The sequence below is a fragment of the Microtus oregoni genome, unplaced genomic scaffold (genome assembly GCF_018167655.1).
Source record: "Microtus oregoni isolate MIOR12 unplaced genomic scaffold, Mior012 000017F_ref0000208, whole genome shotgun sequence".
Taxonomy (NCBI): Eukaryota; Metazoa; Chordata; class Mammalia; order Rodentia; family Cricetidae; genus Microtus; species Microtus oregoni.
This window is the reverse complement of record NW_024543076.1, coordinates 27,319,790-27,344,354: the sequence shown is the minus strand read 5'-3', so window position 1 is coordinate 27,344,354 and position 24,565 is coordinate 27,319,790. Positions and strand designations below refer to the sequence as shown.

The following is a 24,565-nucleotide window of genomic DNA, read 5'->3' as shown; positions in this document are numbered from 1 at the left end:
TTCATCTAGCGAACGACGCACAATGGCCTCAGTAGAACACAGATGATGTTTTGCCTGGCAGACTTCCCACTGTTAGATGGAGGATTCACTCTCTTCTCCAGGTGAGAAGCAGAAAAGGCACCTTCTGGATGAATTATAATAAAGTAAGAAAAAACAATGCACTTGGTAGATGGATGCTCGTGGCTTTGAAGTTCTCAACCGGAGCTGCAGGAGACGCGCAAGAGTCAACCGCACAAAGGGAGGGCGGAGCAGTGTGAGTGGTTGGATCTGAAATGGCCCCCAAAGGGGTGAAAGAGAAGAGGTCCCTAGCCAATCCCCAGCCAATCCCTAGCCAATGGCCCTTTTGATAAGTAGTAAAGCTTTTTTTTTATTTTATTTATTATGTATACAACATTCTGCCTCAATGTATTCTTGCACGCCAGAGGAGGGTGCCAGATCTCAGTACAGATGGTTGTGAGCCACCATGTGGTTGCTGGGAATTGAACTCAGGACCTCTGGAAGAGCAGCCAGTGCTCTTAACCTCTGAGCCATCTCTCCAGCCCCAAGTAGTAAAGCTTTTAGTAGGTGAGGTCTAGTAGAGGAAAGTTAGGCCACAGGGTGCTTTTGGAAGGGACAATGGAACTCTTTGTCCCTCCTTGTATTCTGACTGCCATGTGTTGCCACCATGATATCGTGTACCACCATAGACTCGAAACAGCAAGGCCAAGTGACTGTGGACATATCTAAAACACAAAGCAAAATAATCCTTTCTTTTAAAACAATGTTAAATGACTTATTTACTTTTCCTGTTTCTGTGCATTGTTGTGTCTGTGTGAAGGTGTCAGGTCCCTGGGAGCTGGAGTCACAGACAGTCGTGAGCTGTCATGTGGGGGCTGGGAATGGAACCCGTGTCCCCTGAAAAAGCAGCTAATGTTCTTAGCCCCTGAGCCATCTCTTTAGCCCCAGCCTGTCTTCCTTTTAAGGTGGTGATTTCGGGTGTTTTGCCACAGTGATGGATAGCTGCTCAACGTAAGCAGTGTTGATGTCTTCCTCCTCCCCCACCCCTCTGTAGACAGCAGCATCCCCCTGAGGTTATTGCTTGGGCCATGGTAGACTTATTATGGGCTTTATAGCTAGGGAGGGCAACTTTATTTCCATTATTCCTAAACAATCGGAAACATCTCATCAAATTTCTAACAACATTGAACAGGGTGGAGTTAGTTTTCTAGGTAATAGGACATAGGAACAGACCAGAGGTTAGACAGAATGATGGTTATTTCTAGCTCAGATGGACATCATTCGACAGCAATCAGAACCTGCGATGTCAGTCACATGCCCTGGGGGTAGTGCTGGGGATGAGAGTAAGGTGGCTCTGTCCTCACCAAGCTCACAGTGCACCAGGGGAGATGGGCAAAGGAAGGGCATGGTGGTAGAAGCCAGGCTCACACACCAGGGCTCAGGTGTGTCGACCAGATTAGCAAGCAGATAATAGGACTGGAAGTAGAGCCAGGCTGTAACCCCCAAAGTCTACCCCTAGTGACATATTGCCACCAGCCAGGCTCCCCCTCCTCAAGGCTGCATGACTCTTAAAACAGCAGCACCAGCTGAGGACCAAGTGTTCCAACACGTGGGCCCGTGAGGGACATTTCAGACATAAGGAGTTGTGTGTGAGTGTTCTTGCATGCATGCGTGCGTACATACTGGCATATTGCAGTCTGGAAGCTTGTGAGAGATGTGGTTGGATTTAGGAAAGCCTATAAGGAGGCTACTGCAGTGGTCTGAAGAACGGCAGAACAGCCGATGTAGCTTGAACCAAGGAGGAAGAATGAAGCCTGAGAAGACAGACAGGTGTGAGAGAGTCAAGGGGCCCAAGAAACTGGATCTGCCGAGTTTAGGCATGGTGGGAGAAGAGGAGTGTTATACCAAGTCCTGCTCCTGAGGAGATGGTGGATGCAGGAGAAGCTGTGGCACCAGGTGATTAAGAGAACGGCTTCACTGCACGGACTTTCATATGCCACCATTTTCAAAAGACCCCGCTGAGTACATTATAGCATGCCGATGCGAAGATGCAGTGTGTTGAAACACAATTGCTGGGGAAAAAAATACACACCACATACAGATGTTAAGAGATGCTGACAGCCAGGTGTGGTGTGAGGCACTCCTTTAATCGCAGCACTCTGGAGACAGAAGCAGATGGATCTCCATGAGTTCAAGGTCAGTCTGGTCTACATAGTGAGTTCTAGGACAGTCAGGGCTGTATAGAGAGACCTTATCTCATAATTAAAAAAGAAACAAATCTTCTGATTTCGAGGACACAACATTCTTGTACCAGTGGATGGACTATGGTGGTTTGAGACTTGCAAGTGAAGAGCCGGGGTTGCTACTCAAGGAGACTGGCAATGATGGCCTAGCTCGGGAACGGGATCTGCAGTAGGTATACAGATGGGATCTTGGCACATCACAGCCGAAACCACAGGTGCCTACTGTGAGCCCGGTCAAGTTCCTAAACCCTGGCAACCCAATCTCCTTTTCTCTTGCGAGAGTCTCACACTGCAGTGTTACAGAGAGGTGATGTGTGTAAGGTCCTGCGAGAGAGCACACACGCTGGTCCTCCAGGTCCCGAGAGCACACATGCTGGTCCTCCACCCCGGAAACACTAGCCACCTTTCCTGACCTCCCTTGACTGCAGCCTAATCCTTCCCCAGTTTGTGGCCATAGAGACAGGCAGTATAGTCCAGGAGCTTCATGTGATCTTAAACTGATCGTTGATCTGTGGCCCCACAGCCTCTAATGTTGTCCAGGGTGAGATAGCCTGCCTGAGGTAGGCCTGAGGACTTTAATTTGACCACATCCAATCAGACATTTCCCTGTAGGAGAGGAGACAATGTCAGCCAATAGGAGGGGTGCTATACAGTTAATCAGGGAAGGGTTATCACTGCATACAGCCCCTTAGGTGGCAAAATACTGTTTACGGACCAGTCCTGAAAAGGCCCTCTGGGTGGCAGTGGTACCTACCAAAGGACATCAAAGCCACTGTTGGCCACCACCTGGCAGGGCATGTGCAGGGTGTGCAGAGGGTCAACTAGTCCCAGTGTGGGCTTGATGGCTCGCGAAGCAATGCCTAAAACATAAGGAATTTTAGTATGTTAAAGGCGGGGCTCCCTTAACAATGAAGTAACCTTAGGACAATACATTTAAAAACAAAAGTATGAGAAAAGATGCATTTTCATGTCGTGATACCAGGAGCAGTGGAGAGTGACCTGGGACCAGAACCCGTGCTCTCAGGGTTGTGCTGGCTGGCTTCCAGGATCCCAGGGGCCAGTTTGTGTAGCTCTTTCAGCTGCCTGGAGGAGGGACACTGCTGGCCCTGCTGGCAGTGCTTACTACACAGAAACTGGCAAGAATGCAAACCAGGGCTTATTTCTCATTCGATTCTAAATGTTCACTATCATACCCCTGGCCGTTGTTCTACTCCTGGCTGTGTGACAGTGGACAGGTCACTTAACCACCCAGAGTTAGCCTAAGACTAGGCCTTACACAGGTGTGCATACACACACCCACACACACACACACGAGCGCGCGTCACTTGAAGCTATAAGAATAAAGATTAGATAATATGTACACAAGCAAAAACTGTAAGGCTGAATTTAAATGCTGCTTGTTTCGGTTTTTGTTAATAATGTCAAGGGGCATGTAATTTAACTAAGAGAAAAAAGTTACTCTGGACATAGCTGAACATCAGCTTATTCTGCTGCAAAGGCTGGAAGCAGTATATTGCGCCAAACTCGAGGAGGGGGTCATTTCTACCACAGCATTCAAGGGTCAAGCAGTAGCCCCCAAAAGACTAAGAAGATGGAAACAGAAGTGAACTGGGGTGGGCCTGTAGGGATCGGCTGGGATGGGACTCAGACAACATTGTGGACTTATGGGATGTCTAGGCTCTTGATTGGCCATGAGTATTTGTTAAAACCCATCAAACAGACTCTTAAAAAGTACACATCTCATTGTATAAAATCATGCTTTGATAAACTAATTTAAAATGTTAAAAAATGTTAAAGAAAGGAAACACCCATTTACCATTGATACAACCACTGATATGAGAAGGGGTATGGCCTACTAAAATTCATGGCATTCAGGGCTGGGGAGATGACTCAGTGGCTAAGAGCAATTATTGCTCTTTCAAAGGACCTAAGTTCGGATCCCAGCACCCAGGTAAAGTGGCTCATGCCTGCCTGTAACTCCAGCTCCAGGGGATTTGACACCAGCTGGCCTGCAAAGGCATATTCTCACAGCAGTGGAATACATTCCTATATATATATGGAGATCCATGGCATTTTGATAAGCTTTTCAGGTAAGCTTCTTAACAAGAAGCTTATAAGCCTATTTTTACACATTCTTGAGAAGAGAAAATGTATATTTGAGTTCCCTTAATTCCTTGATTTCTAAATAACAGCCTCAAAGACAAGGAAGTGAGGTAGAAAGGTGAGAGAGAGAATTTCAAAAGAATTATGAATAAAATTCTTACCAGTTTTGACTTTCAAATGTTCATAGTCAAAAATGGCGACCCCTGTAGTCTCACTGCCGGTTCCTGAGGTGGTTGGAACTTGAACAAAATAATATTAATATTAGAAGGGATCTGAACAGAGGTCAGCGGAGACACTTAATTCCACCTCAGAAATGAGGAGCAAAGACTGAAAAGGAGTATCCCTGACCTGTTTGTCTGACATCTGTGTAACATATACGCTAAGGAGTCATGTGACATCCATGTTGCATTAATACACATGTGTATGTACTCATCAGCATATTATGTCTGTGACTACATTAGCATGCATGTAGGCAGTCTGTATCTGCGCTAGCACATAACATACATTATGATGTTTGAATGTTCTTAATGTATATCATATCTTTTTTATTTGTATTTTCAAGACAAGGTTTCTGTGTGTAGCTTTGGAGCCTGTCCTGGAACTCGCTCTGTAAACCAGGGTGGCCTTGAACTCACAGAGATCCACCTGCTTCTGCCTTCCAAGAGCTGGGATTAAAGATGTGTGCCACTACCGCCCAGTTTATATCGTATCTTTTTAACATGTGGTCTGCTTAACATTTACATGACTTCTACATTTGTTAACACAACATACATGGTTTCGAGACTTCATGGGACCAAACTAGACCCTTCACGTGTGGGAGACAGAGGTGAAGCTTGGACTATCTGAGGGGCCCCTGGCAGTAGGACCGGGAGCTATTCCTGGTACATGAGCTAGCTTGTTAAAGCCCATTCCCTAGGGTGGGATGCCATGCTCAGCCTTAATGTAGGGTAGAGGACCTTGTTCTGCCCCAACTTAATGTGCCAGACTTTGTTGACTCTCTATGAGAGCTCTTGCCTGCTGGGATGAGTGGTTTGGGGATGGGCTGGGGGGAAGTGCAGGGTAGCAGGAGGAGAGGCTGGAGGGAGAACTGTGGTCGGAATATGAAAAAAAATTAGATATATACATGGCTTCATTAACATGTATATATGCTTAACATGCATGTGTGTTTAATATGCATGCTATCTGTATATATACAAATATATTTTGTGAATTTATATTGAACGTATGATAAATTAACATACATGTATGGTTAACGTGCATGCATATTTAACACGCATGCTGTGGGGGACTGTGGACCCCCAGACCTTGAATTTCTTGTGACCCCTGTCTGCTGGAGTAAACAATTTTGCTTTCCTATGCTTGCAGCTGTTTTGAGCAAACAACTTGTTTTGCAGCTGCTCTGAGCACCTCAGGAGTTCCTGATGGCAGGGGAGTGGTTTCTGGTGGGTTTGCAGCTGAGAGTTAGGGAGTGGCCACTGGTCAAAGAGAGCCTATATAAGCTGCCCTGGAACACAACAAAGCGGGAATTCTAGGCGCTACCTGTGTCTCTGTCTGACTGTCTGTCTGTCTGTCTCTCTCTGTGTTTCAGTCTCCAGCCCCTTGCTTGACTCTCAAACCATACCGTAGCGTTTAGAGCAGGCATTGTGCTACAGCATGCTGTCTGTATCTGTGCAAACAGGTTTTATACACATATTGTCTGTGTCTATACTAACATGAAACTGTGTTGAATATATGATCTCTGTTGTAACATGCATGTATGATAATACATCAGTATTAACACATGTAGATTAATCATACCTATGTGGAAAGTCCGTTTCATATAAACAGCAATGAGCTCTGGAAAGCCTGGTTCTCTAGAGCCAGAGATCAAGTTGCCCAGCACCTCTGGTAGGAACACGAGTACATCCTGTCTCTAAAAGACATCTTTATTCCCTCTTGGCAACGGGCGCAGGAACGAGCTGCCTGTGCTGGGCCCTGTGGTTTTGTAGTTCGGTCAAGTTTCTAAACTTTACTAATCACCTCTCTGTGTGACGCCGGCACGGTTTCACCAGTGGGTTCCATTGGCCAGACTCCAATTATGCTGCTCCCTGCTGATCCCTCGTTCAAGTCACAGCAGTTCAGCTGCCATTGACTCCCTCAAGTCCCTACCAAGAATGCTTACAACAGGGGCAGAAGGGAGAGCAGGGATGAGACTTACACAGGATGTCCCGCTATTCCTAGTCACTGCATTTTAACAACAGAGCTTCTATGTGTGTGCTAATGGCTGTAGAAACGAGAGGGAAGAAATGACTAGGAAGCCCCAAGCCCCCCCCCCCCCCCCCCCAGGAACAGTCAAGCCATTTTTGATATGGATTTGTGCACTGGGCACATGCACATGCCGGCCACATGTCCAGGCAAGACACAGAGAGCTGTCTTGTCTCCAGTCAGCTGGAGAGCCATTGTGTAGAAGAAAGGGCAGAGTCACTGAGAGAAAACAGCAATTGTCCTCCCCTGATTCCATGGTGGCTGGGAGATGAGACCAAGCAGATGGGTCTGGGGACAAGGCTGCCAACAGAGGTTCCTACCAAATGTCAGTGAGGATCCTTCCTCCTCTGTGCAGTGACACCACGGCCTGAAACTGCACGCTTCCTCCAAACTGACCCAATTGCCTATCTACGCGATGGTGAAGGTCAGAGTTTTCAGATAAGCCATAGCTGCCCGCTTTGTTCTCTAATTAAGACGTTGATTTGATTAGAAAGGAACAGAGCAGAGGTTCTGGAAATGTAGACCTTGAAATCAACAGCTAGGGCTAGCGTAGTACCCAAGGTCTCCTAAAGCGAAGGCGCAGAGTGTTTACCTGCGACCAGCGGTTTCAGGGGCACAGTCACCGGTTTCCCCTTCCCAATGGGGGCATTGACGTAATCGAGGAACTCAGAGCGGGGGCTGGACGCGTACAGGTTAGCGGCCTTACAGGTGTCCATGGTGGAGCCCCCGCCTACAGCCACGTACGCATCAAAGGCTCCCTTTTTGGCGAACTCAATCGCATCCATGAAGCTTGGAGAACAGAAAACAAAAGAGCCTATGATATGTATTTACACACACTACCATGCTGCTCCATAAGGTCTGGGCAAATTTCCCACGGCGGCCATCTTGCTGGCTTCTGCACGCTAAGACCTTACCTTCCGTCTGTGGGCTCCACCCTCACGCCATCGTAGACCTGAAAGCTGATGTTACTCCTCACCAGGGAGTCCAGAACTGTTTGCACAGGAGGGAGCTGGGCGAGGTTCCTGTCTGTCATCAAGCAGACCTTCTTAGCGCCCAAATTCTGTAGATCCTGTAATAGAAAGACACTGTGCTAGATACTTTGAGTGAGTTTCACGTGCTCTTTAGGAACACAGAATTCGATCATTGTCCGTTAATACTCATGTTTACGAGATGTAACAGAGGCCACCGACGTCACAAATACTTGCCATGCCTACTTCCTTTGTGACTCCTGCCCCATATCTAATATTCGAAACAGCCATCTGAAAAGAGAAAAAGAGATTAGGTGTATTAGAGTTGGCCGATGGATTCCTGAAAGCCAGAGACGACGCCTCATGGTTTAGAGAATAAACGATAAGTTCTTTAGCATGGTCCTCTGCTCTCTCAGCTCTGGCTTCCCCGCTTTTTTAAGCAAACCTTGGCTCCAGTCCCACTGAAATTGTGTATTTGTCTTTTCCCAAATACATAACAAATTCTCACTTGTTTCTTCAGCTTCAAACATCTGGTCTCCCTAACCCCCCCGCATTGAAATTAACTCTCAAATTTCCTACTTCCCAGTGTAAATGTCTGTTCCGCAGTTTTTGCCCCTTTATTTATCTAGCCCTTGTCTGCGTCCATACACACCCACGTAGCATCCCACCCACCAACTCCACCGAGGCGGGCTCTGCGGAAGGCCTTCTGCTGGACTCTAAATCAAAGTTGCATGGGCTTCTGAGTTCACACACAAAAGCAGAGTTTCACACTAACACACATAGGCTACTTTTCTTTTCTTTTCTTTTTTTTTTTTTTTATTTTCGAGACAGGGTTTCTCGGTAGCTTTTGGTTCCTGTCCTGGACTAGCTCTTGTAGACCAGGCTGGCCTGGAACTCACAGAGATCCGCCTGCCTCTGCCTCCCGAGTGCTGGGATTAAAGGCGTGCGCCACCACCGCCTGGCCCCTACTTTTCAATTAAAACAGAACAAAACACAGTTACGGGGTGTCTGATTCGTGGTATGTTCAGGCTGCTTTCTTTCCTTTTAAAAAATGGTTACTAACTCTTTAAAATGGGGATTTAAACAATCCAAGAGGGTCACCCAGGTCTCTGTCACTCTCAAATGATCCAGAAACAACCACACATTTTTCAAGCGTCAGTAATCATGTGGGGTGAGTAGAGGCTAGCCCTTCAGGTGTGGCTGGGCTGTCAGAGGCTAGCCCTTCAGGTGTGGCTGGGGTGACCGTCTAATTTATTGCTCCTAAACTAGGAGGGGCAGGGAGTTAAACAAACAATTAAAGCAATTATGGAATTAGTGTGTCAAATTGCACCAGAATTAGCTGCTTCTTTATTCTTCTTTCAAAAGATAACTTCTTTTGTTAATTAAGGCCTGAGGCAAATTTTCAGACACTGGATACATAGAATTTGGAGAGTCTGTGAACTGGGGGTTTGTAATATCTTAACAGCTATATAAAAGGTGGCGTTTTAATCATTATTCCTGTCTCCAGACGATAGTCCACTATCTTCACATTTCTGCACTGTGGGCACCTGCTCAGCTGAGACTGTCGAGCACCAGTTTCTGGCAGATTTTAAACGATACTCTAGCGTGTCAGCAAACCCTGTAGTCTCCTTTCAGGCCATTCATAAAAGAGAGAATGAATTGATAAACCTACCTCAAACGCATAGTCTGTTGTTTTTCCAGAAGGCGAGAGGCCGGGGGCTGGAAGCGCAGAGAGAGGACCGTCAGAGCAGGCATCAAAAACTAAACCTACGCAATTGTTTTTCTGATAATAAAATCCAGCAGTGAACATAAACATCTTCCTGAAATCCCACCTAAAAGCACACCTTTCTGGCATTTCATGGTTGTACATCAAATGTAGATCAATATTTACAAATGTAAAGTACTAAAAATTGGTCCTTCAAATTTCTGTATAAAGCTAGTTGTCCTGTTGGGGCAATAAGGGGCTACCAATGAATTTCCTATTTAAAAAAGTTACTGTTGTTGTGTGTACATGATGACCGCGTGTACCACAGCAAGCCTGTGGAGGTCAGACCCATGTTCACACAAATTCTGGGGATCAGACTCAGGTCACTGGGTTGACATGGTTAAATGTCCTCACCCGCTGAGCTGTCTCCCTGACCCTCATCTTTCCTTTTAATCTACATATAATCCACTCAGGTCAGCCATAAGATAAAGGAAAGTCAACAGAATAATTTGCACTACTTTTGTTTTGTTTTGTTAAAGAGGCCATGACTAGACAATGACAACAGGACCGCACCATTCCTTGAGGGTAAAGGCATCATCCTACCAAAACCCAAACTTCTCTAAGGCTCTGTAGACACTCTTGCTACTAGTGTTTCTTTGGAGTTTTCTCTTTCTTAGTCATTTTCCAAGCAGAAAAAAAAAAGCCAAAATAAATAAATAAATAAAATAAAGAAATTTGCCGGGCAATTGGCGGCGCATGCCTTTAATCCCAGCACTTGGGAGGCAGAGGCAGGAGGATCTCTGTGAGTTTGAGACCAGCCTGGTCTATAAGAGTGAGTTCCAGGACAGGCTCCAAAGCTACAGAGAAACCCTGTCTCGAAAAATCCAAAAAAAGAAAAGAAAAAAAATTAGGTCAAAACAGTAGAAAACAAATTCTGCCTGTTTTCCCAAGGACTTTAAGGCTGGTTCCACTCACAGCTGGTGGCTAGAGGCTCCATCTGCCCCGAGGGAACCTCTCACGAAGCAGGGAAAGGCCTTGGTAACTCACTTTCCCTTACTCCTCAGGCATGCTGTGCCCTCTGCATGGCCTGCCCTCTCTCCTTGCCTCTCTAGAGCTAACCTCCTGCCAAGGATAAAATCAGTTCCTGTGTCAATAATGCATGTGACATCCTGGGGACAGGCTGAAGCTACAACACAGTCTGGCAAGGACTAAGGTGGAGGGAGGTGAGACCTTTTCCATTACTTTTAATTATTAAGGAATAGATTATTTAAAAAATGGATATGGGCAAGATGTTTTTCTTCTAGCAATCACCTTACTTTTTAGAGCTGTCTTTTAACCCAAAAGCCTTCTTTTTGAAAAACCCAAACATTCTTCAAGTATCCTAAGTGTGTTTTCAGTTTGGAAAAATACTGTGTTTTAAATTGAAAGCATAAATAGTGCGGCATGTCCTGCGCTCAACTTAAGCTGGCGCTCTCAGGGCTACGCATTGCCAGCCTCACGGCGAGGGAAGCTACTTTCATCAACCTACCTCCCGCCTGCCTTGGTTTCCCCTTCCTGCACTTGGTCCATGCTAGGGGTAGGAAACAAACCGAAGCTGATGGAGTAACTCAAAATGCATTACCTTGGGAGTAAGTGTGAGAATGTGCTGGGCACTGGCATCTAGGGAAAAGAAAAAAGGAAAATATCAATAGAAACAGGGAACCAACTCTTAAAGTACATTCTAGTCCGGGAACTAAATGGGTCGCAGCTGGCAGAGTATGGATCAGAAAGCAGCAGAAATGTCAAACTCAAGATAGCACCAATGTCAATGTCATGTCAACACCGAAACAATCCTTTTCATGAGGGTGCTTATTCAAGTGATGCCTAGCCAAAACCTGCAGGCAGCTCTGAGGAGGATGCCAAGGGCACACACTGATGGGGCCCTGGATTCATGAGGTTCCAGCCAGGACTTTGACTGAATCACGTGCCTCTTCCCACTCAGCTCGTAACCCTGGGAACTTTCTACATAGTTCTCTCACGTCTCTAAGGTATTTAGTTATCCCTCAACTGGCTCTGCTCTTGAGCTCCCAGAAGCTCTCAGACCACTCCCCCCTCCCATTCTCTTTGACCTCGTCCTGTCTTTACAGGACACACGCCCAGCACATTCTCCTTCCTGAAGCCCTTCACCCAAGCACCGTCCACGGCCTCTTTTCTGGAGACTTCTCCTCCTTCTCTTCCACAGCCGCTATTTCTAGACAGTTCCTCCTTCTGGCTTCAGTTTCTCCTATTCATTTGTTTCTCTTTTATGACTCAGAGAACCTTGCCATAGCGGGGTGTCGGCAAACACTTCATAGCCTCCTCCCCACCGCGCCAAAATTCAAATCTGGATTTAAAACACCCAGGGAGGGAAAAGGTAAAGGAAGGAAAAGGGTGGTTACTCCAATGGCTCTCAGGATCTCCCGACTTCCCGAGGTCAACACAAATTATAAAGCAAGGCTGCCACCTAGTGGCCACCTGCCTCCTGCAGGGACAGTCTGCCAGGCCCAGCTAGCTTTCTTTGCAGAAACTGCCCCGCATTAAGCTTTCCTTGGACAAGAGAAGCAAAGGAAAGACATCCGAAATCAACGCTGGGGACATGGCAGCCTGTCCCTACTCTTGGTGCTATTTTAAGTTCTAAGACTAATTAACCCACTTGTAACCCCTAGCGGAGGTCCAGCTTGGGCCTCTTGGGCCTCTCTAGCCTTCTGAGGATGCCCACCTGTGTTGAGGTCCTCAGCTCCCTGCTCACTATCCTTCCTAGCCTATTAAGAGATTCATGTCTGAAACCCCCATACTTGCTCACCCTTTGATTCTCCCTGGCCTACATTGGCAGGCTGTGTCTTTACGTCCAGCGCACTCCTTGGTCCCTGAAATCAAGCTCAGGCTGGAGCCTGAGCTCTGGCCGTCTTAACTAGACTCAGTCACTTGTCCTCTAAAGGCCAACTAAGGAGTCAAGAGAGTCAAAAGCAGAGATATATTCAATGTGGCTGCACTGGAAGGGATCGCCAGCGGTCCCTCAGTCAATTGTTCAGGATCCTCATATAGGGTATAGGTGTAAATGGAGCTGCGGAGAGCCGGCTCATCAGTTAAGAACAAGTCCAGCTCTCCAGAGGACCCCCCAGCGGGCAGCTAGCACTTTCTTTGGGTTCCAAGATTCCCTGCTCTCCTGAACTGTCACTTCTGCCCGTTTCTCACTCTACCCACCCCTTACACATTCAGTTTGCTCCTGGGCTGCCTTCAGCCACCTGACCCTTCTTTCGCCCCTAAGCTTTATATACAGTCTCGCAAACCAAGGCTCCAGCTATTTCTCCACTTACTCTCAGGCTGTGCCACGGTCCGCTTCCACCGTCATTTCTCATTCCCATGTTTACTGGTTTCCAAACTGCCTTCTCGGCTGCACCTGTGTTAGCTCCATTACCCAGTGTGGTGGTGGTGGTGGTGGGGTTCCCAGTGACCTCACCCTTTACAACTGTTTCCATGGAGAACGAAGTGCAGACCCAGCCCAGCCCACCGGCTCCGCATCTTGCTCTATCTCCGGGATTTAGCTCCTGAAAAAGTAACAATCTCTCCTCTCTCCTCACTTCACTACCTCGATTCCTCCCACATCATGAACTTTGCCCTAGTTATGTCCCTGCTGGGAACCCACCTTCCTCCCGCCCCTTTCTTCTAGGTAAGTGGCTCTCCTGTCAGTTCTGGGGTAGTCTTCTGAGGCCCCAGGGAGGAAGCCTTTCTTTCTGACCTGATGGACTGTGCTTCCTTTCTTACGAAAACTGCTTCCAGGGGGCCGAGAGATGGCCCGGTGCCCAAGAGCACTGGCTGCTCTTCCAGAAGTCTTGGGTTTGATTCCCAGAACCTACAAAGGCGGCTCACAACCCTCCGTAACTTCAGTTGTAGGGGGTCAATGACCTCTTTTATCCTCTCCAGGCACAGAAGCGATGCACAGACAGACAGGCAGGCAAGACACCCATATACGTAAACCTCAGTCCACGCCTCCCTTCCCTGCACTGGTACCGGAGCGTGCTCACGGAACGGCACTCACTCCATCTTCCCTTCGCACGCGGTGGGTCCAGACATGTTCTGGGTGACTCTGGTTCTAACGGATATGGTGTTTGTTTTTCTTGAAGTATGAATGCACAAGCTTAGCACATAAGGATGCATGTATCCCTCTTGCAGGACTCCTCAGAGGGCTTTACACACCAACACAGATGCCAACGCAGTAAGTGGTTCCCCACATTTATCTGGCCATGGAGTTATTTTGTCACCAGGCATTTTGAGAAGCTAATGTTTCAGAGTGAGGCATGCAGGCTTAGCGGCTTCCAGTTGCTCATAGAGCACAGTTTACCATTTTACTACAGGACTGCATAGCCAAAGTTAACCCACGGCCGTGCCATTTGCGCTCATTATTTTCATGGTTTTCTTATGCTAGGGGATAATAATCAGTATGTCAGAGTTACCATGAAGAGCTTTTACTGCTACCAATAGTTATGGGCAGCGTATGCCACCTCGTAAGCACCAGCTGTTTTCCCATTCACATCTCAGGCCTCTCTGGCCCCTAGGAAGGCAGGCCGACTCTACATTTCGGCCCTGCACTCCAGCTCCGTCTCTGGTGTGGCTCTTCCCTCTGCCAGAATTCCTCTCCGGTCCCAGTCCTTTCCCTGCCTCCGGTCAGCTCAGACTTCTGCCTCCCTAGCTGACGCTGAGGCGTGCACATGCATTTACGCATGCGCTCAGCCCTTCTGGAAGGGATCAGGTTAGGGAGGGTAACTACTTGGTGGTCTTTCCCCTTTTACAACTCATCGGCAAGGGGTTAGAATCAGGGGTCTAAACTCTCACAGATCCCTAAGCAGCCTGTCTCAGAAAAGAGCAGTTTCTGCACACAGACCCCGTACACGTGTTGCTTTGATATATTGTCTTAACCCCAAGGCCAAGTTCTACACTGCCTGTCACACCGTGTGGGACCAGGCTGCCTTCTCTGGGGAATATTTCTTTAAGGCTGGCTATGCCACACCGTACCATCCTGGCCTACCATGGTTTCAGGCCCTGCGCAGCCCAGTGCACACTGTGGTACCGCGTTCCTGCATTCTGCAAGTATTCGGGTTCCGCCTGCCTGCGGGCCAGGCTGGCACAGGGGTTGCCAAGCACGGTGGTATGCTTGCTGCAGCCTGTACTCACGCTGTGCCCTGCAGGAGCCTCAGCAGGTGCGTCACCCGAGCGCGCGCAGCTGCGGCCATGGCAAGTCTCCTTGTCCTCCGGCTGCTCCACCCCCACCACTAGCCAATCCTGGCCAAGAGGAAAACATCCCCTAATTCGCTCTGCAGGGTCACCTGATCCAACTTTAACCCATTTTCCAGGCGTCAGAAAGAAGACAACTACCCCAGTTGCCAGCTGACTCAAATGTAAGACTCACCAGGACCTGTGTACACTTTAAAACCAGAGCTGTGTCTCACCAGAAAACAAAAAAAAAACAGCAAAAAAACCTCCAACCAATCAAAATCCTCAAAGCAAGTCCTTCAAAGTTACGGTCTCTGTGAACAGTTTTGGTCTTGATAAAGTTCTTGCTACACCTTTAGCCTCGCGGGTACTTAGAACCATAAACTGGCAGTGCTCAGTAGTGCCCATCTGCCAGGCCCCCGTGGAGGGGCTCACTAAGGATGGCAAAGTCCAGTGAACTTAATAAGAACATTATCCAAACCTAGTAACGAGTACTTTCATTATTATGAGACGATTTGAGCTTTCCTTGCAGTTTCTAATAGTAACCTTATAAACACGAAACACTAAAGTACCCTACAGCCCAACTCCCAAGTCTGCTACCACTGACAGACAGTTCAGAGCGGGGTGGCAGCTTGCTCTACAGAAAGCACCCCTCTGTCCACCCTGGGTTTGCTAGTAATAACTTTCAGGAGATATTTATGCAAATATAAGTTTATTAAGATCAAAATAAGACAATAAGGGGGCTGGAAGAGCGGCTCAGAGGTTGCTCTTTCGAGGTTCTGGGTTCAGCAACTACATGAACTATAAAGAGATCTGGTGCCCTCTTCTGGCAGGTAGGCATACATGTAAGACAGTGCACTGCATACATAAAAAACAAATATTAAAAAAAAAGGTTGATAATAAAAACCCACATAGGACAGCAATAAACAAGCCACTGGTTATAAACAGTAATGACAAGTATTTCCTGGAGTAACAAGGTTAATTACCATTCTTAAGTGTGGTTCCAGTTTACCATTTTAAGCACTGTGCTCATTTAGCCAAATGCCCCACCTTAACATCAGTTGTACTCTTTATACTATAGTTAGTGCCAAAAGAACGCTTGTGTTTTCTTGACACAAGCGGCCTTCCTGTAACCACTGTAACTACTTTGTGATTTTTCAAGCACACTCTTTGCGGGTACCCAGGCCACTGGCTTCACGGACAACTTCTACTGACAAAGTTAAAAGCGACACCAGGTAGTGACATACTTTTATTAAGTAACCTTTACACTTGCAGACCGCAGGTAGACTCGGCTCCCCCACTCTCCTTGCTTTGACAAATATACAAGCTTTGTTACAAAAATAATACAAAAATGTTGGAACCAATCTACTATGCCCCAGAAATCTGATCAATTCTTATCCAGTATCCAAAGTCAAGATAAAAAAGCAGGCTGTTAACTTACTCCACATCATTTCACTAATTCTCCTGATCTCAAAACACGCCCTTCATTTCCAGCCAGTGTCTCCGTCGTGGGAAAAGCATTAATTCACAGTCCAGCACTGACTCCCCTGAGGGGAGGCAAACCCGCCCCTTCAATCTCAAGCTCGACGAGGGCAGGGGCCACCGCCTGCACCGTGTACAACTTAACCCTCAGTACAGACAGTCGTAGCTTGGCACAGTAGGTCCAGCGGGGAGCCTACTACTTCTTCCTCTTCCCACCTTGATGCGGCGCTCCTTTCTTCTTGCCACCGAAAGCAGAAGGCCTGGAAGGCTTCCGGCCTCCCAGGCCGCCTTTCCTCTTCTCTCCCTGGCCCGGCGGTCCGCCGTTTCTCTTGCCCGGGGGTCCCTGTCGGCCCCCCTTTCTCCTGCCCTTCTGGCCCATTTTCCTCCTCTTGGCAGCCTCTTCTTGGTCCTCTTCCCTCATCTGCTTGTTGGTGGCCCTCGTCACGTCCAGCTGAGGCTTCTTGCTGTTCATGACCCGGAGGAGCTCCAACTGGCTCTTTTTCTCGGCTGCAAAGTCTCCAAAGAGGGGCTGAAACTTCCTCTTCTTGCCGGTGCCCCGGGGAGCCTTCTCCTTGGGGAGGCGCTCCTGGAAGCGCCCCACCGAAGCGGTGGAGACCTTGGCCACTTGCATGGCGCGGCCCAGCTCCTCCTTGCTCTGGTGTCCCGTCGGGTGCAGGCCGGCTGAGCTGGGCATCTGCATCTTATGAGCTCGGGCTAGGTTCCGCAGCCGGTTCAGCTCGTTCTTCGCCACGCGTTCCTTCTTGGCCTGAATCCTCTTGGCGAACTGGTCTTCCATGGGGTCGGCGCCCCCAGGCACCTCGATCAGCCATTCCTTGGTGTCGTCCCGGGCGCGCTTATAGCCCCAGCGGCGGCGCCACTGGCCACTCACCTCGTCCCACACGAGGTTGGTCTTCTTCTTGGGACGGATGCCCTTCAGGCGGGCGAACTGCTGCCAGCGGGTGAGCGGCCGCGGCCGGGGCAGCGGCTTCTCGCGGGGCAGGCGCGTGAGCGGCTCGGGCAAGCGCGCGACCACCGCCTCCTCCACGCGCTCGGTCGGCAGCTGCCACAGCTGGTTGATGAGCAGCTGCGTGTTGTCTCGCGCCAGGGATCGCAGCTCGGCCTCCGGCGAGGGCCCGGCCTGGCGCAGCACCGTCGGGGGGTTGCGGTCCGAAGCCAGCAAGTTGCCCAGGTCGAACTCCAGCTCCAGGTCCTTGTGCACCGTGATGCGCTGCAGCTTCTCCGCCTCCTCCCGCTCCGCCTTAGCCAGCAGCTCCTCCACGCTCTGGCTCTCCATGGCTGTCACTGCGGCGTTCGGGTTCCTTGCTTTGGGGCAGCCGCACAAAGTAGCTCCACTACGGCTGCAGCCAAAGAACCGGCAACCACGTGCGGACGTCCGGACTCGTAATCCGGAAGACAGATGTTCACTTCCGGGGTACCCGGAAGCGGCTCACAGCTGGGCGGCTAGGGGAAGGCCGGCAGAGGGCGGCATTGGCGAGCTGATGGGCTTGGAGGCGGGACCTGGTCTCGTAACCGGACGTGGGCGGACCGGCGCTGGGGGCGTGGTTGTCTGAGGACTAACCAGCGCTGGGCTCGGCTGGAACTACGTTTCCCAGCATGCTGCGGGGCAGGGGCGGTCGCGCTAGGCCGCGGGCTGCTCAAACTCCGGGGGTTGCAAGCACCGCAGCTTCCCGACGTAGCTTGCGGATAAATTCATTACGAAGGTGTTTGAATTCTGCGGCTAAATAAATCCATTACAAAGGTGTTTGGCTAATCAGCATTTCCTGGGGCGAGACAATCTCCCCCCCCCCCCAATGATCAGACCCCTTTCTTTGTGCCCTTGGTGTGAGCGGAGATCACACGGACATACTTAAAGGCAGGTATAGAAGATTGCTTTGCGATTTAGGGCTGGCAGACTGTGCCTAGCGTCCGCGGACCCCAGGTTGCTGAGGACTCTCATTCCTCTCTGTGCAGAACGCTGACCTCTGCAGGTTGCATGACCTGGGCTCCGATTCTGGCTGTGCCACCGTTTATCCTGGGATGTTTAGTTAGGCCTGGAAAAGCATGAAAGATCTCTAATAGTATTTCATATCCAGAACTTTTTTTTTTTTTTTTTCCCGAGACAGAGTTTCTCTGTAGTTATTGGTGCCTGTTCTGGAGCTAGCTCTTGTAGACCAGGCTGGCCTCGAACTCAGATATTCACCTGCTTGTAGTTGTTGGTTCCTGTCCTGGAGCTAGCTCTTGTAGACCAGGCTGGCCTCGAACTCACGGAGATCCACCTGCCTCCCGAGTACCGGGATTAAAGGCGTGTGCCATCACTGCCTGGCCCAGAACTCTTTTAAAGGTAAATGTGTTGCTATGCATTAAAGAAGGCTTAAAGTCAGTGAAAACCAAATAGCAGATTTTATCCAATGATCATGGTGGCTTGGGGAATTGAGATGGCCTGATTCACTTTACTAGTAACTGCCATCAACTTCCGTAGGTTTTACCTCAGTTCTGTTCATACACTGATAAATATGAAACCTTAATTAGTAACCGATACACAGGAAATAAGTGAGACCTACTGTTGTTTCCACTAAATCTAGCCAAAGCAAACTTTTTTGCATATGGCAGAATCATGCTTATTCTTGGTCCTGTATGCTTATCATCTGGCTTCAAGTCACTCTGGAAAATTCTGTCAGGACAATCCTCCGCAGACTAGCTTCCAACCCCACTCTTTCCATTTTAGCTATCTCCAGAGATACAGGCATCTTTCCCAAGAAATGCAAAGTGAGATGCAGGGCAGAAAGAGCAGCTCTTAGAGGTTTGTGACCGCTTTGTGACATTTCTCACGAACAGATGTGCCACGGACTGACTCTCTTGGAGATCGAAGACCGAGAGAGAACAGGGGTGAAGGCTTAGGAGAACCCAGGATTCGGCGAATGACAGACAGACACAACTCTAATGAGATGTGAATCTGCTGCAACTTTACTAAAATTCAAGCATCACTTTTAAGAGATTACAGAAGGAAGTTGGCAGACATAAAAGTTTCCACAGAAAAATGATTACAGACAATTGATTATTCTCAGTCAGTCTTGTGGTCAGGGCCAGGTGGGCAGAGCTGTTCTTTGAAATTCGTCTCACACCACTAACTAACTGTGCTTTCTCATGGCCCTAAATCATATCTGCCCTCAAGGTAACCAAGGTAACCCAAACACCATTCTTCAGGATTCCACCCCCAGGGTTTGTTCCAATATTGAATGGCTGGCTTCATGTTATCAAGAATATCTTGCCTTTCTTTCCTATCTAAAATGCACCAGGGGTTTCTCATTCTGGCTAGCCTCTCCATAAATGGTAACTCATGCCATTCCATACATTTTCCTTCATAATTTACCCATCTTCTACCAAATCTCCTATCATGAGCTCTTTCTGTTCTAGGGTATCTGTAAATTCCCCCAGAGAGTGAGCCAGAGTCTTAATTATAACATTAATGGCCTGAATCAAGGGAGGGAACTGATACATCAGTTCCTCTGTATTCAAGGAGCCGTTGGAAATGTTTCCTGGTTCCTTGAACAGATTAAGTTTTTGTCAAGAGAAAAGTAGAACAGAAGAAAGGATAGCAGAGTCAATGCAAGAAACCATCGCCAGGAACAAAGTGAACGAGGTCGTTGAGGCTAATCAGGCACCTCAGCTTGAGTAGACTGCAGGGAACCGCCCGGGGCCAAGCTCCAAGAAGCACGAGCCCCTCATTTTTAGACGGCCACCACCTGAAAGGCATTTTGTCACACAGGCGAGACAGCCGTGGATGTGGCACAGATGCAAAGAGAGATTTCCCGTTTTTTGTTCCAACCTCACTCCAAAATGGCACAAAGGGTTAAAGACCACCTGGGCCCCAGAGGCGCGGAGATATGAACAAAGGGGTCAAGGCCTTGTTGGGGAAACCCATAGAATCCACTGACCCGAGCTAGTGGGCACTCATTGTCTCCAGACTGACAAATGGGTAACCTGCATAGGGCCTAAGTAGGCCGCCTGAATGCAGGTGACAATGGCTTCTCTTGGGCAGTATGTGGGGCCACTGTCAGTGGGACCAGGTACATGAACTGTTGGAGCCCATGTGTGATTCAGTTTCCACCTGGAGTCATTTCTGCCTTAAAGAAGTCATTTGAGTTCAAGCTTGCCTGCTCTGCTTTTTCCTATAACCTCGAGGGCTATGGGAGACTTCTGATTTAACCTGTGAGAAAAGAACACTCTATCTAGTAGAAAGAATACTGCTGATGCCAAACCTCAAGAACATCAAGACAGAAGTGAGGCTGCTTCTGAGCAGCAAGCGCGTGTTAGAGAGGAGGCTGCTCACTCAAGGACAGGGATGGTCTTGTGATTAGATACTGACTGACTGTGCTGTGCTGTGCTTTGTTCTGTTTTTGTATATAAGCAAGTTCTGAAATAAACACGGGGCTGTTTGGCTGCTTTGGCATGACCAGACAGACCTCCTGATTCTATCCTGTCTTCTGTTTCTTCTGACTTTTCTTTGGCCTCGAGGATCCCCTATCCAGGAACCCTGGCTGACCTCTCAGGAGCTGGCTCCTGCACTGAACTGACTTTGTGGAGCCCATTCGCTATGGAGAGATACCCTGCTCAGCTTAGACACAGGGGTGGGGGTGAGGGGCTAGGTCAGGGGGTTGATCCTTCTTCAATGAGTGATGGGATGGACTTAGTGACTTAATTGACTTCTCGGGGAGGCCTTACCCTCTCCGAGGAGTGGATGGGGGGTGGGGTGGGGGTAGCAGAAGGAGAGGAGGGAGAGGGAACTGGGGTTGGTATGAAAAAATAATGAAAAACATTAAGACTATTAAAAAAGAGGGTTAAAGACATGAAATTGGTACCTCTCACCATCTCTCAACATGGGGTTTCTTTGGTCAGTACAACTAGTACTGAGCAATTTTATCAGTTTTTAATATCACATTAACTTAGATTTGCTTCCCACTTAGAACATGAAACTAAGTAACTAGTTGAATTGTGTATATGGATATATGAGTGCTGTTGCACATACGTGGAGGTCAGAGGTCAATTTGCTGGGTGTTTGGAATTGAACTCAGGTTGTCAGGTTTGGTAGCAAGTGCCTTTACGAGCCATCTTGTTGGCCCTTGGCTTTCTCAATACTGATCAGTTTCTTTCTTTTTGATGGTGGGAATTAAGGGTGATCCAGTCAGTTTTTAGTTCTGCAGTGAACATGGCTTTTTTTTCCTCTCTGAATATTTTTGTCCAATAAATCCAGTATACCAGTTAATTTGATGAAATATTAGCTGAGGGCTCTTAAACAACTTAAGTGATTTCCATATGGCTCATTCTTACTGATTCATAATTTTATGTTGGAGGTACTTCAATGAAGAACTTTTTAAATTAATTTTGTGTATCCTATGTGCATGCATGAGGGGAGTGTGTGTGTGTGTGTGTGTGTGTGTGTGTGTGTGTGCCATAGGACAGTGGTTCTCAACCTTCCTAATGCTGCAACCTTTTGATGCAGTTCCTTATGTTGTGGTGACCCCCACAAAATTATTTTTGTTGCTACTTCATGACTGTACTTTTGCTACTATTATGAATCATAATGTGTTTTCTGATGGTCTTAGGTGGCCCCTGTGAAAGGGTCATTTGGCCCCCAGTTGAGAACCACTGCCTTAGGGGGACACAGTGTCTTGCCTGTGAGTCTCCACTTTATCCCCCAGAGACAGTGTCTCTCACTGAACCTGGACCTAGGCTGGCGACCAGCAAACCCCAGGATCCTTCTATGCATGCTCCCCACAGCTCTGAGATTACAGACATACACAGCCACAGTGACTTTTAAGTCTGTTCTGAGTATGTGGATTCAGGTCTTCATGTTTGAACAGCAAATGCTCTTACCCATAAGCCCTCTTTCCAGTCCTACTTTAGAAAAATTTCTTAATCATAGACAAAATTTACTTCACTTTTAGTCAGAAACCTATCCTAAAAATCCATTATCTTAAAAAGAAACCAAGAAGGCATATTTATTAGGTTTTGTGTAGCTTGTGTAGAAGCAGATAAACTACCAAGCACTTGCACCTTCGTCTACAAGGAACTTTGGGTTTTAACACTGAAACTGAGTCAGCTTGTTCTGCTGTCTGGAAAGGTTTAATATTTGTTTTTTAAAAACTGATCAGTGAAGCTTTCTGCACTTACTGCAATCTTATCACCACCGGTAAGATGATTTTTTTTATTCATAAAACATCATATCCCTAGAGAATGATATTTGTGTTAGCTTTGAGATGTTACTTCTAGAAGGAGGTTAATTCATAGATGAGAGATTCATGTATAAAGAAAAGCTATTGTTCTCGAATTTTAGAGGTATTTGTATCCATAAGATAGAAAATTTAGGTCGACTTACTAAATAATCATTTTTAATTACATTTAAATTTATGAAAGCAAGATTGCAAAGAGCAAGAAATCCTAACTGGTTATGGTAGTGTATGCTTATACTCTGTGCATGCAGGTGGATTCTGAATTTGAGGCTAGGCTCGGCTCTATAGCTGTCTCCAAGTAAATAAACAGCCTTCAAGTGTGTGTGTGTGTACGCACGTGTGCAATACACCCGTGTGTGTGTGTGCTCACGTGCACGCCTGGATCTTATTATGTAGCCCTGGCTAGACTGGAGCTCACTGTGTAGACTAGACTGGCCTTGAACTCACAGAGCTCTGCCATCTGCTGCTTTCTGTTGTTGGGATTAAAGGTGTGCGCAGCATAAATAGCAACACTTGGTTTTTTATAGCGTAGATTCACTTAAGACCCAGCAATTGAGTCCTCAGTAACTTGGTCTTAAGGAAAACAGTGTCCAATTTTCATTATAATCATAGTCCCTATATGAGTTTGTATTCATTCTAGCAACTGAAGTTTCAACCAACCAAACTTTTCTCCTAAATGCTCTGTGCTAGCAACATTAAAAATACATGGAGTCTTTGGTGATACCTAATCAACGTTAGCTATTGGCTCCTGCTAACAATGGTTTGCTTCTAAAGATTAACCCATTATTTTGTAGACTGAAAAGTGAAAACAACAGAAACTAAAACTGTTGTAGGCTACATTTTTTTTTTTCTAGGTGTTTTCACTTGCTAAAGGGAGACGGTAAGGAAAAGAACCTGCTAGTGACAAGTAGGTGTCACTGTATCCTTGGACATCTGAGCATCTGCAGCCTCCGCAGCCCTGGGAGCCTCTGAAGCTGGGGAAGATCCAGGGGCTTGGGATTTCCCGGACTTGTCTTCCTTTGTCTCATTATCTAGGATTTGTGGGTTCGAGATGGACAAGCTGAGTTTAGGGGTGTTTCTGGTTTCCTCTGGGATTTCCTTAAACTGGGCGCACAGTTTAAGTCTCAGGCTCTGCCTCGTTCATTTGGAAAATGAAGCGTTTAACTAGGTAGGTTTTACAACTCAGTTCTGTGAGCTTTTCCTCTTGTTTCAGTCCTGAATCCTTTAGGTGCTCCATTTATTATTATTTTTTTTATAAAGCACTGGATATCCTTCTCCTGGGTTGTGAATAGACTTTTCTAGATGAGATGACCCAACCTGTGAGTCTCACTTAGAAAGCTCATCTATTTTTCTGAGGTCAGGTGCATGCATGCCACTACGGAAAGGAAGAACCTTTTTTAGATATTTAGACCTTTTATAAACAAGCTTCTTCCTTGCCTCTGTTCTTGAATTATTGGTCTGAGGTGGTGATGACGCAGCTGGCTAAGGCGCTGGCCATCAAACTGCTGACCTGAGTTTGATTTCTGAAACCCACACGGCAGAAGGAGAGAACTGACTTCTACAGGTTGTTCTCTGACTGCCACGTGTGTGCACAGACACACAAATGTTTAAACAAGAAATACTGTCTTAAACCACTGCTGTGTACAACCCTGGTTCATTGCACTCTGATTTGGAAATCGACTCTTTCATGCTAGCTCAGCATTTGAAGTTACCACCTCCATCACGTTCGCTGGTTTGTCATGTTTGTAGTATTTGTTTATTTCATTTCCCCCTCTCGTTTTCCCAAAGTTAAAGATTGGGAGTTTGTCATCTCTGCAGTAGCTGTAGTGCAGAGAACATTCTAGAACAGTGCCCAGAATTTACTAATACTCAATAAATGTTTATTAAGTGAATAAAATTGAGTCCTTCTTTTCAAGGAATTTATGCTCTAGTACAGAAATCAAGGTAAGTACACCCAGACAGGAACAAGAGCGAGGAACCAGACACTGTAAAGCAGGAGTGTGCTCATGAGCTCAGGCCCCGCTTTCACGGAGTCTGTGTAGTTCCCCCTCCGCCCTGACGGTTCTGGGGCTCAGGCTCCGCTGTCACGGAGGCAGTGTAGTCCCCCCTCTACCCTGACAGTTCTGGGGCTCAGACCCTGCAGTCACTCACCTCCGTGTAGCCTCCCTTCTGACGGGACAGTTCTGGGCTATCTGGGTCCCTCTTCTTGTCTTCATCTCTGCTCTTAGATCTCGCTGTCTCTGTCTCCATGTGTGTGCTTGAGTGTGGAGGCCGGAAGACAACCTTAGGGTGCTCCTCAGGAGCCATCTAGCTTGGTTTTTTAGAGACAGGATCTTTCACTGAGATTTGGGCTCATCAGTTCAG

The 24,565-nt window shown here is 47.5% G+C and overlaps 2 protein-coding genes across 3 annotated transcripts in view; both read right to left on the bottom strand.

Moving 5' to 3' along the window:
• The window catches only part of Adhfe1 (alcohol dehydrogenase iron containing 1), a 32,066-nt gene extending 17,535 nt beyond the window's left edge, over positions 1 to 14,531 (bottom strand). Inside the window, exons 1-8 of one of the 2 annotated variants that reach the window (XM_041667619.1) lie at positions 14,451 to 14,531; positions 10,882 to 10,919; positions 9,228 to 9,274; positions 7,793 to 7,846; positions 7,502 to 7,656; positions 7,180 to 7,376; positions 4,505 to 4,582; positions 2,995 to 3,100 (exon numbers count right to left, since the gene is read on the bottom strand). In XM_041667619.1, the coding sequence (XP_041523553.1) occupies positions 2,995 to 3,100; positions 4,505 to 4,582; positions 7,180 to 7,376; positions 7,502 to 7,656; positions 7,793 to 7,846; positions 9,228 to 9,274; positions 10,882 to 10,919; positions 14,451 to 14,509 (734 nt within the window). In that variant the 5' untranslated portion in view covers positions 14,510 to 14,531. Of the gene's footprint in view, positions 1 to 2,994; positions 3,101 to 4,504; positions 4,583 to 7,179; positions 7,377 to 7,501; positions 7,657 to 7,792; positions 7,847 to 9,227; positions 9,275 to 10,881; positions 10,920 to 12,595; positions 12,798 to 14,450 lie in introns of those variants that run through there. The other variant, XM_041667620.1, reaches the window with a different exon arrangement.
• Positions 14,532 to 15,720: 1,189 nt separating this feature from the next.
• Positions 15,721 to 17,369, bottom strand: Rrs1 (ribosome biogenesis regulator 1 homolog). Its single transcript, XM_041667910.1, has one exon. The coding sequence runs from the start codon at positions 17,263 to 17,265 to the stop codon at positions 16,168 to 16,170; it is 1,098 nt and encodes a 365-aa protein (XP_041523844.1). The 5' UTR covers positions 17,266 to 17,369; the 3' UTR covers positions 15,721 to 16,167.
• Positions 17,370 to 24,565: the final 7,196 nt, after the last annotated feature.

Coding starts and splice junctions, on each gene's coding strand:
- Rrs1 (XM_041667910.1), bottom strand. CDS start 17,265: ATGGAGAGCCAGAGCGTGGAGGAGCTGCTGGCTAAGGCGGAGCGGGAG.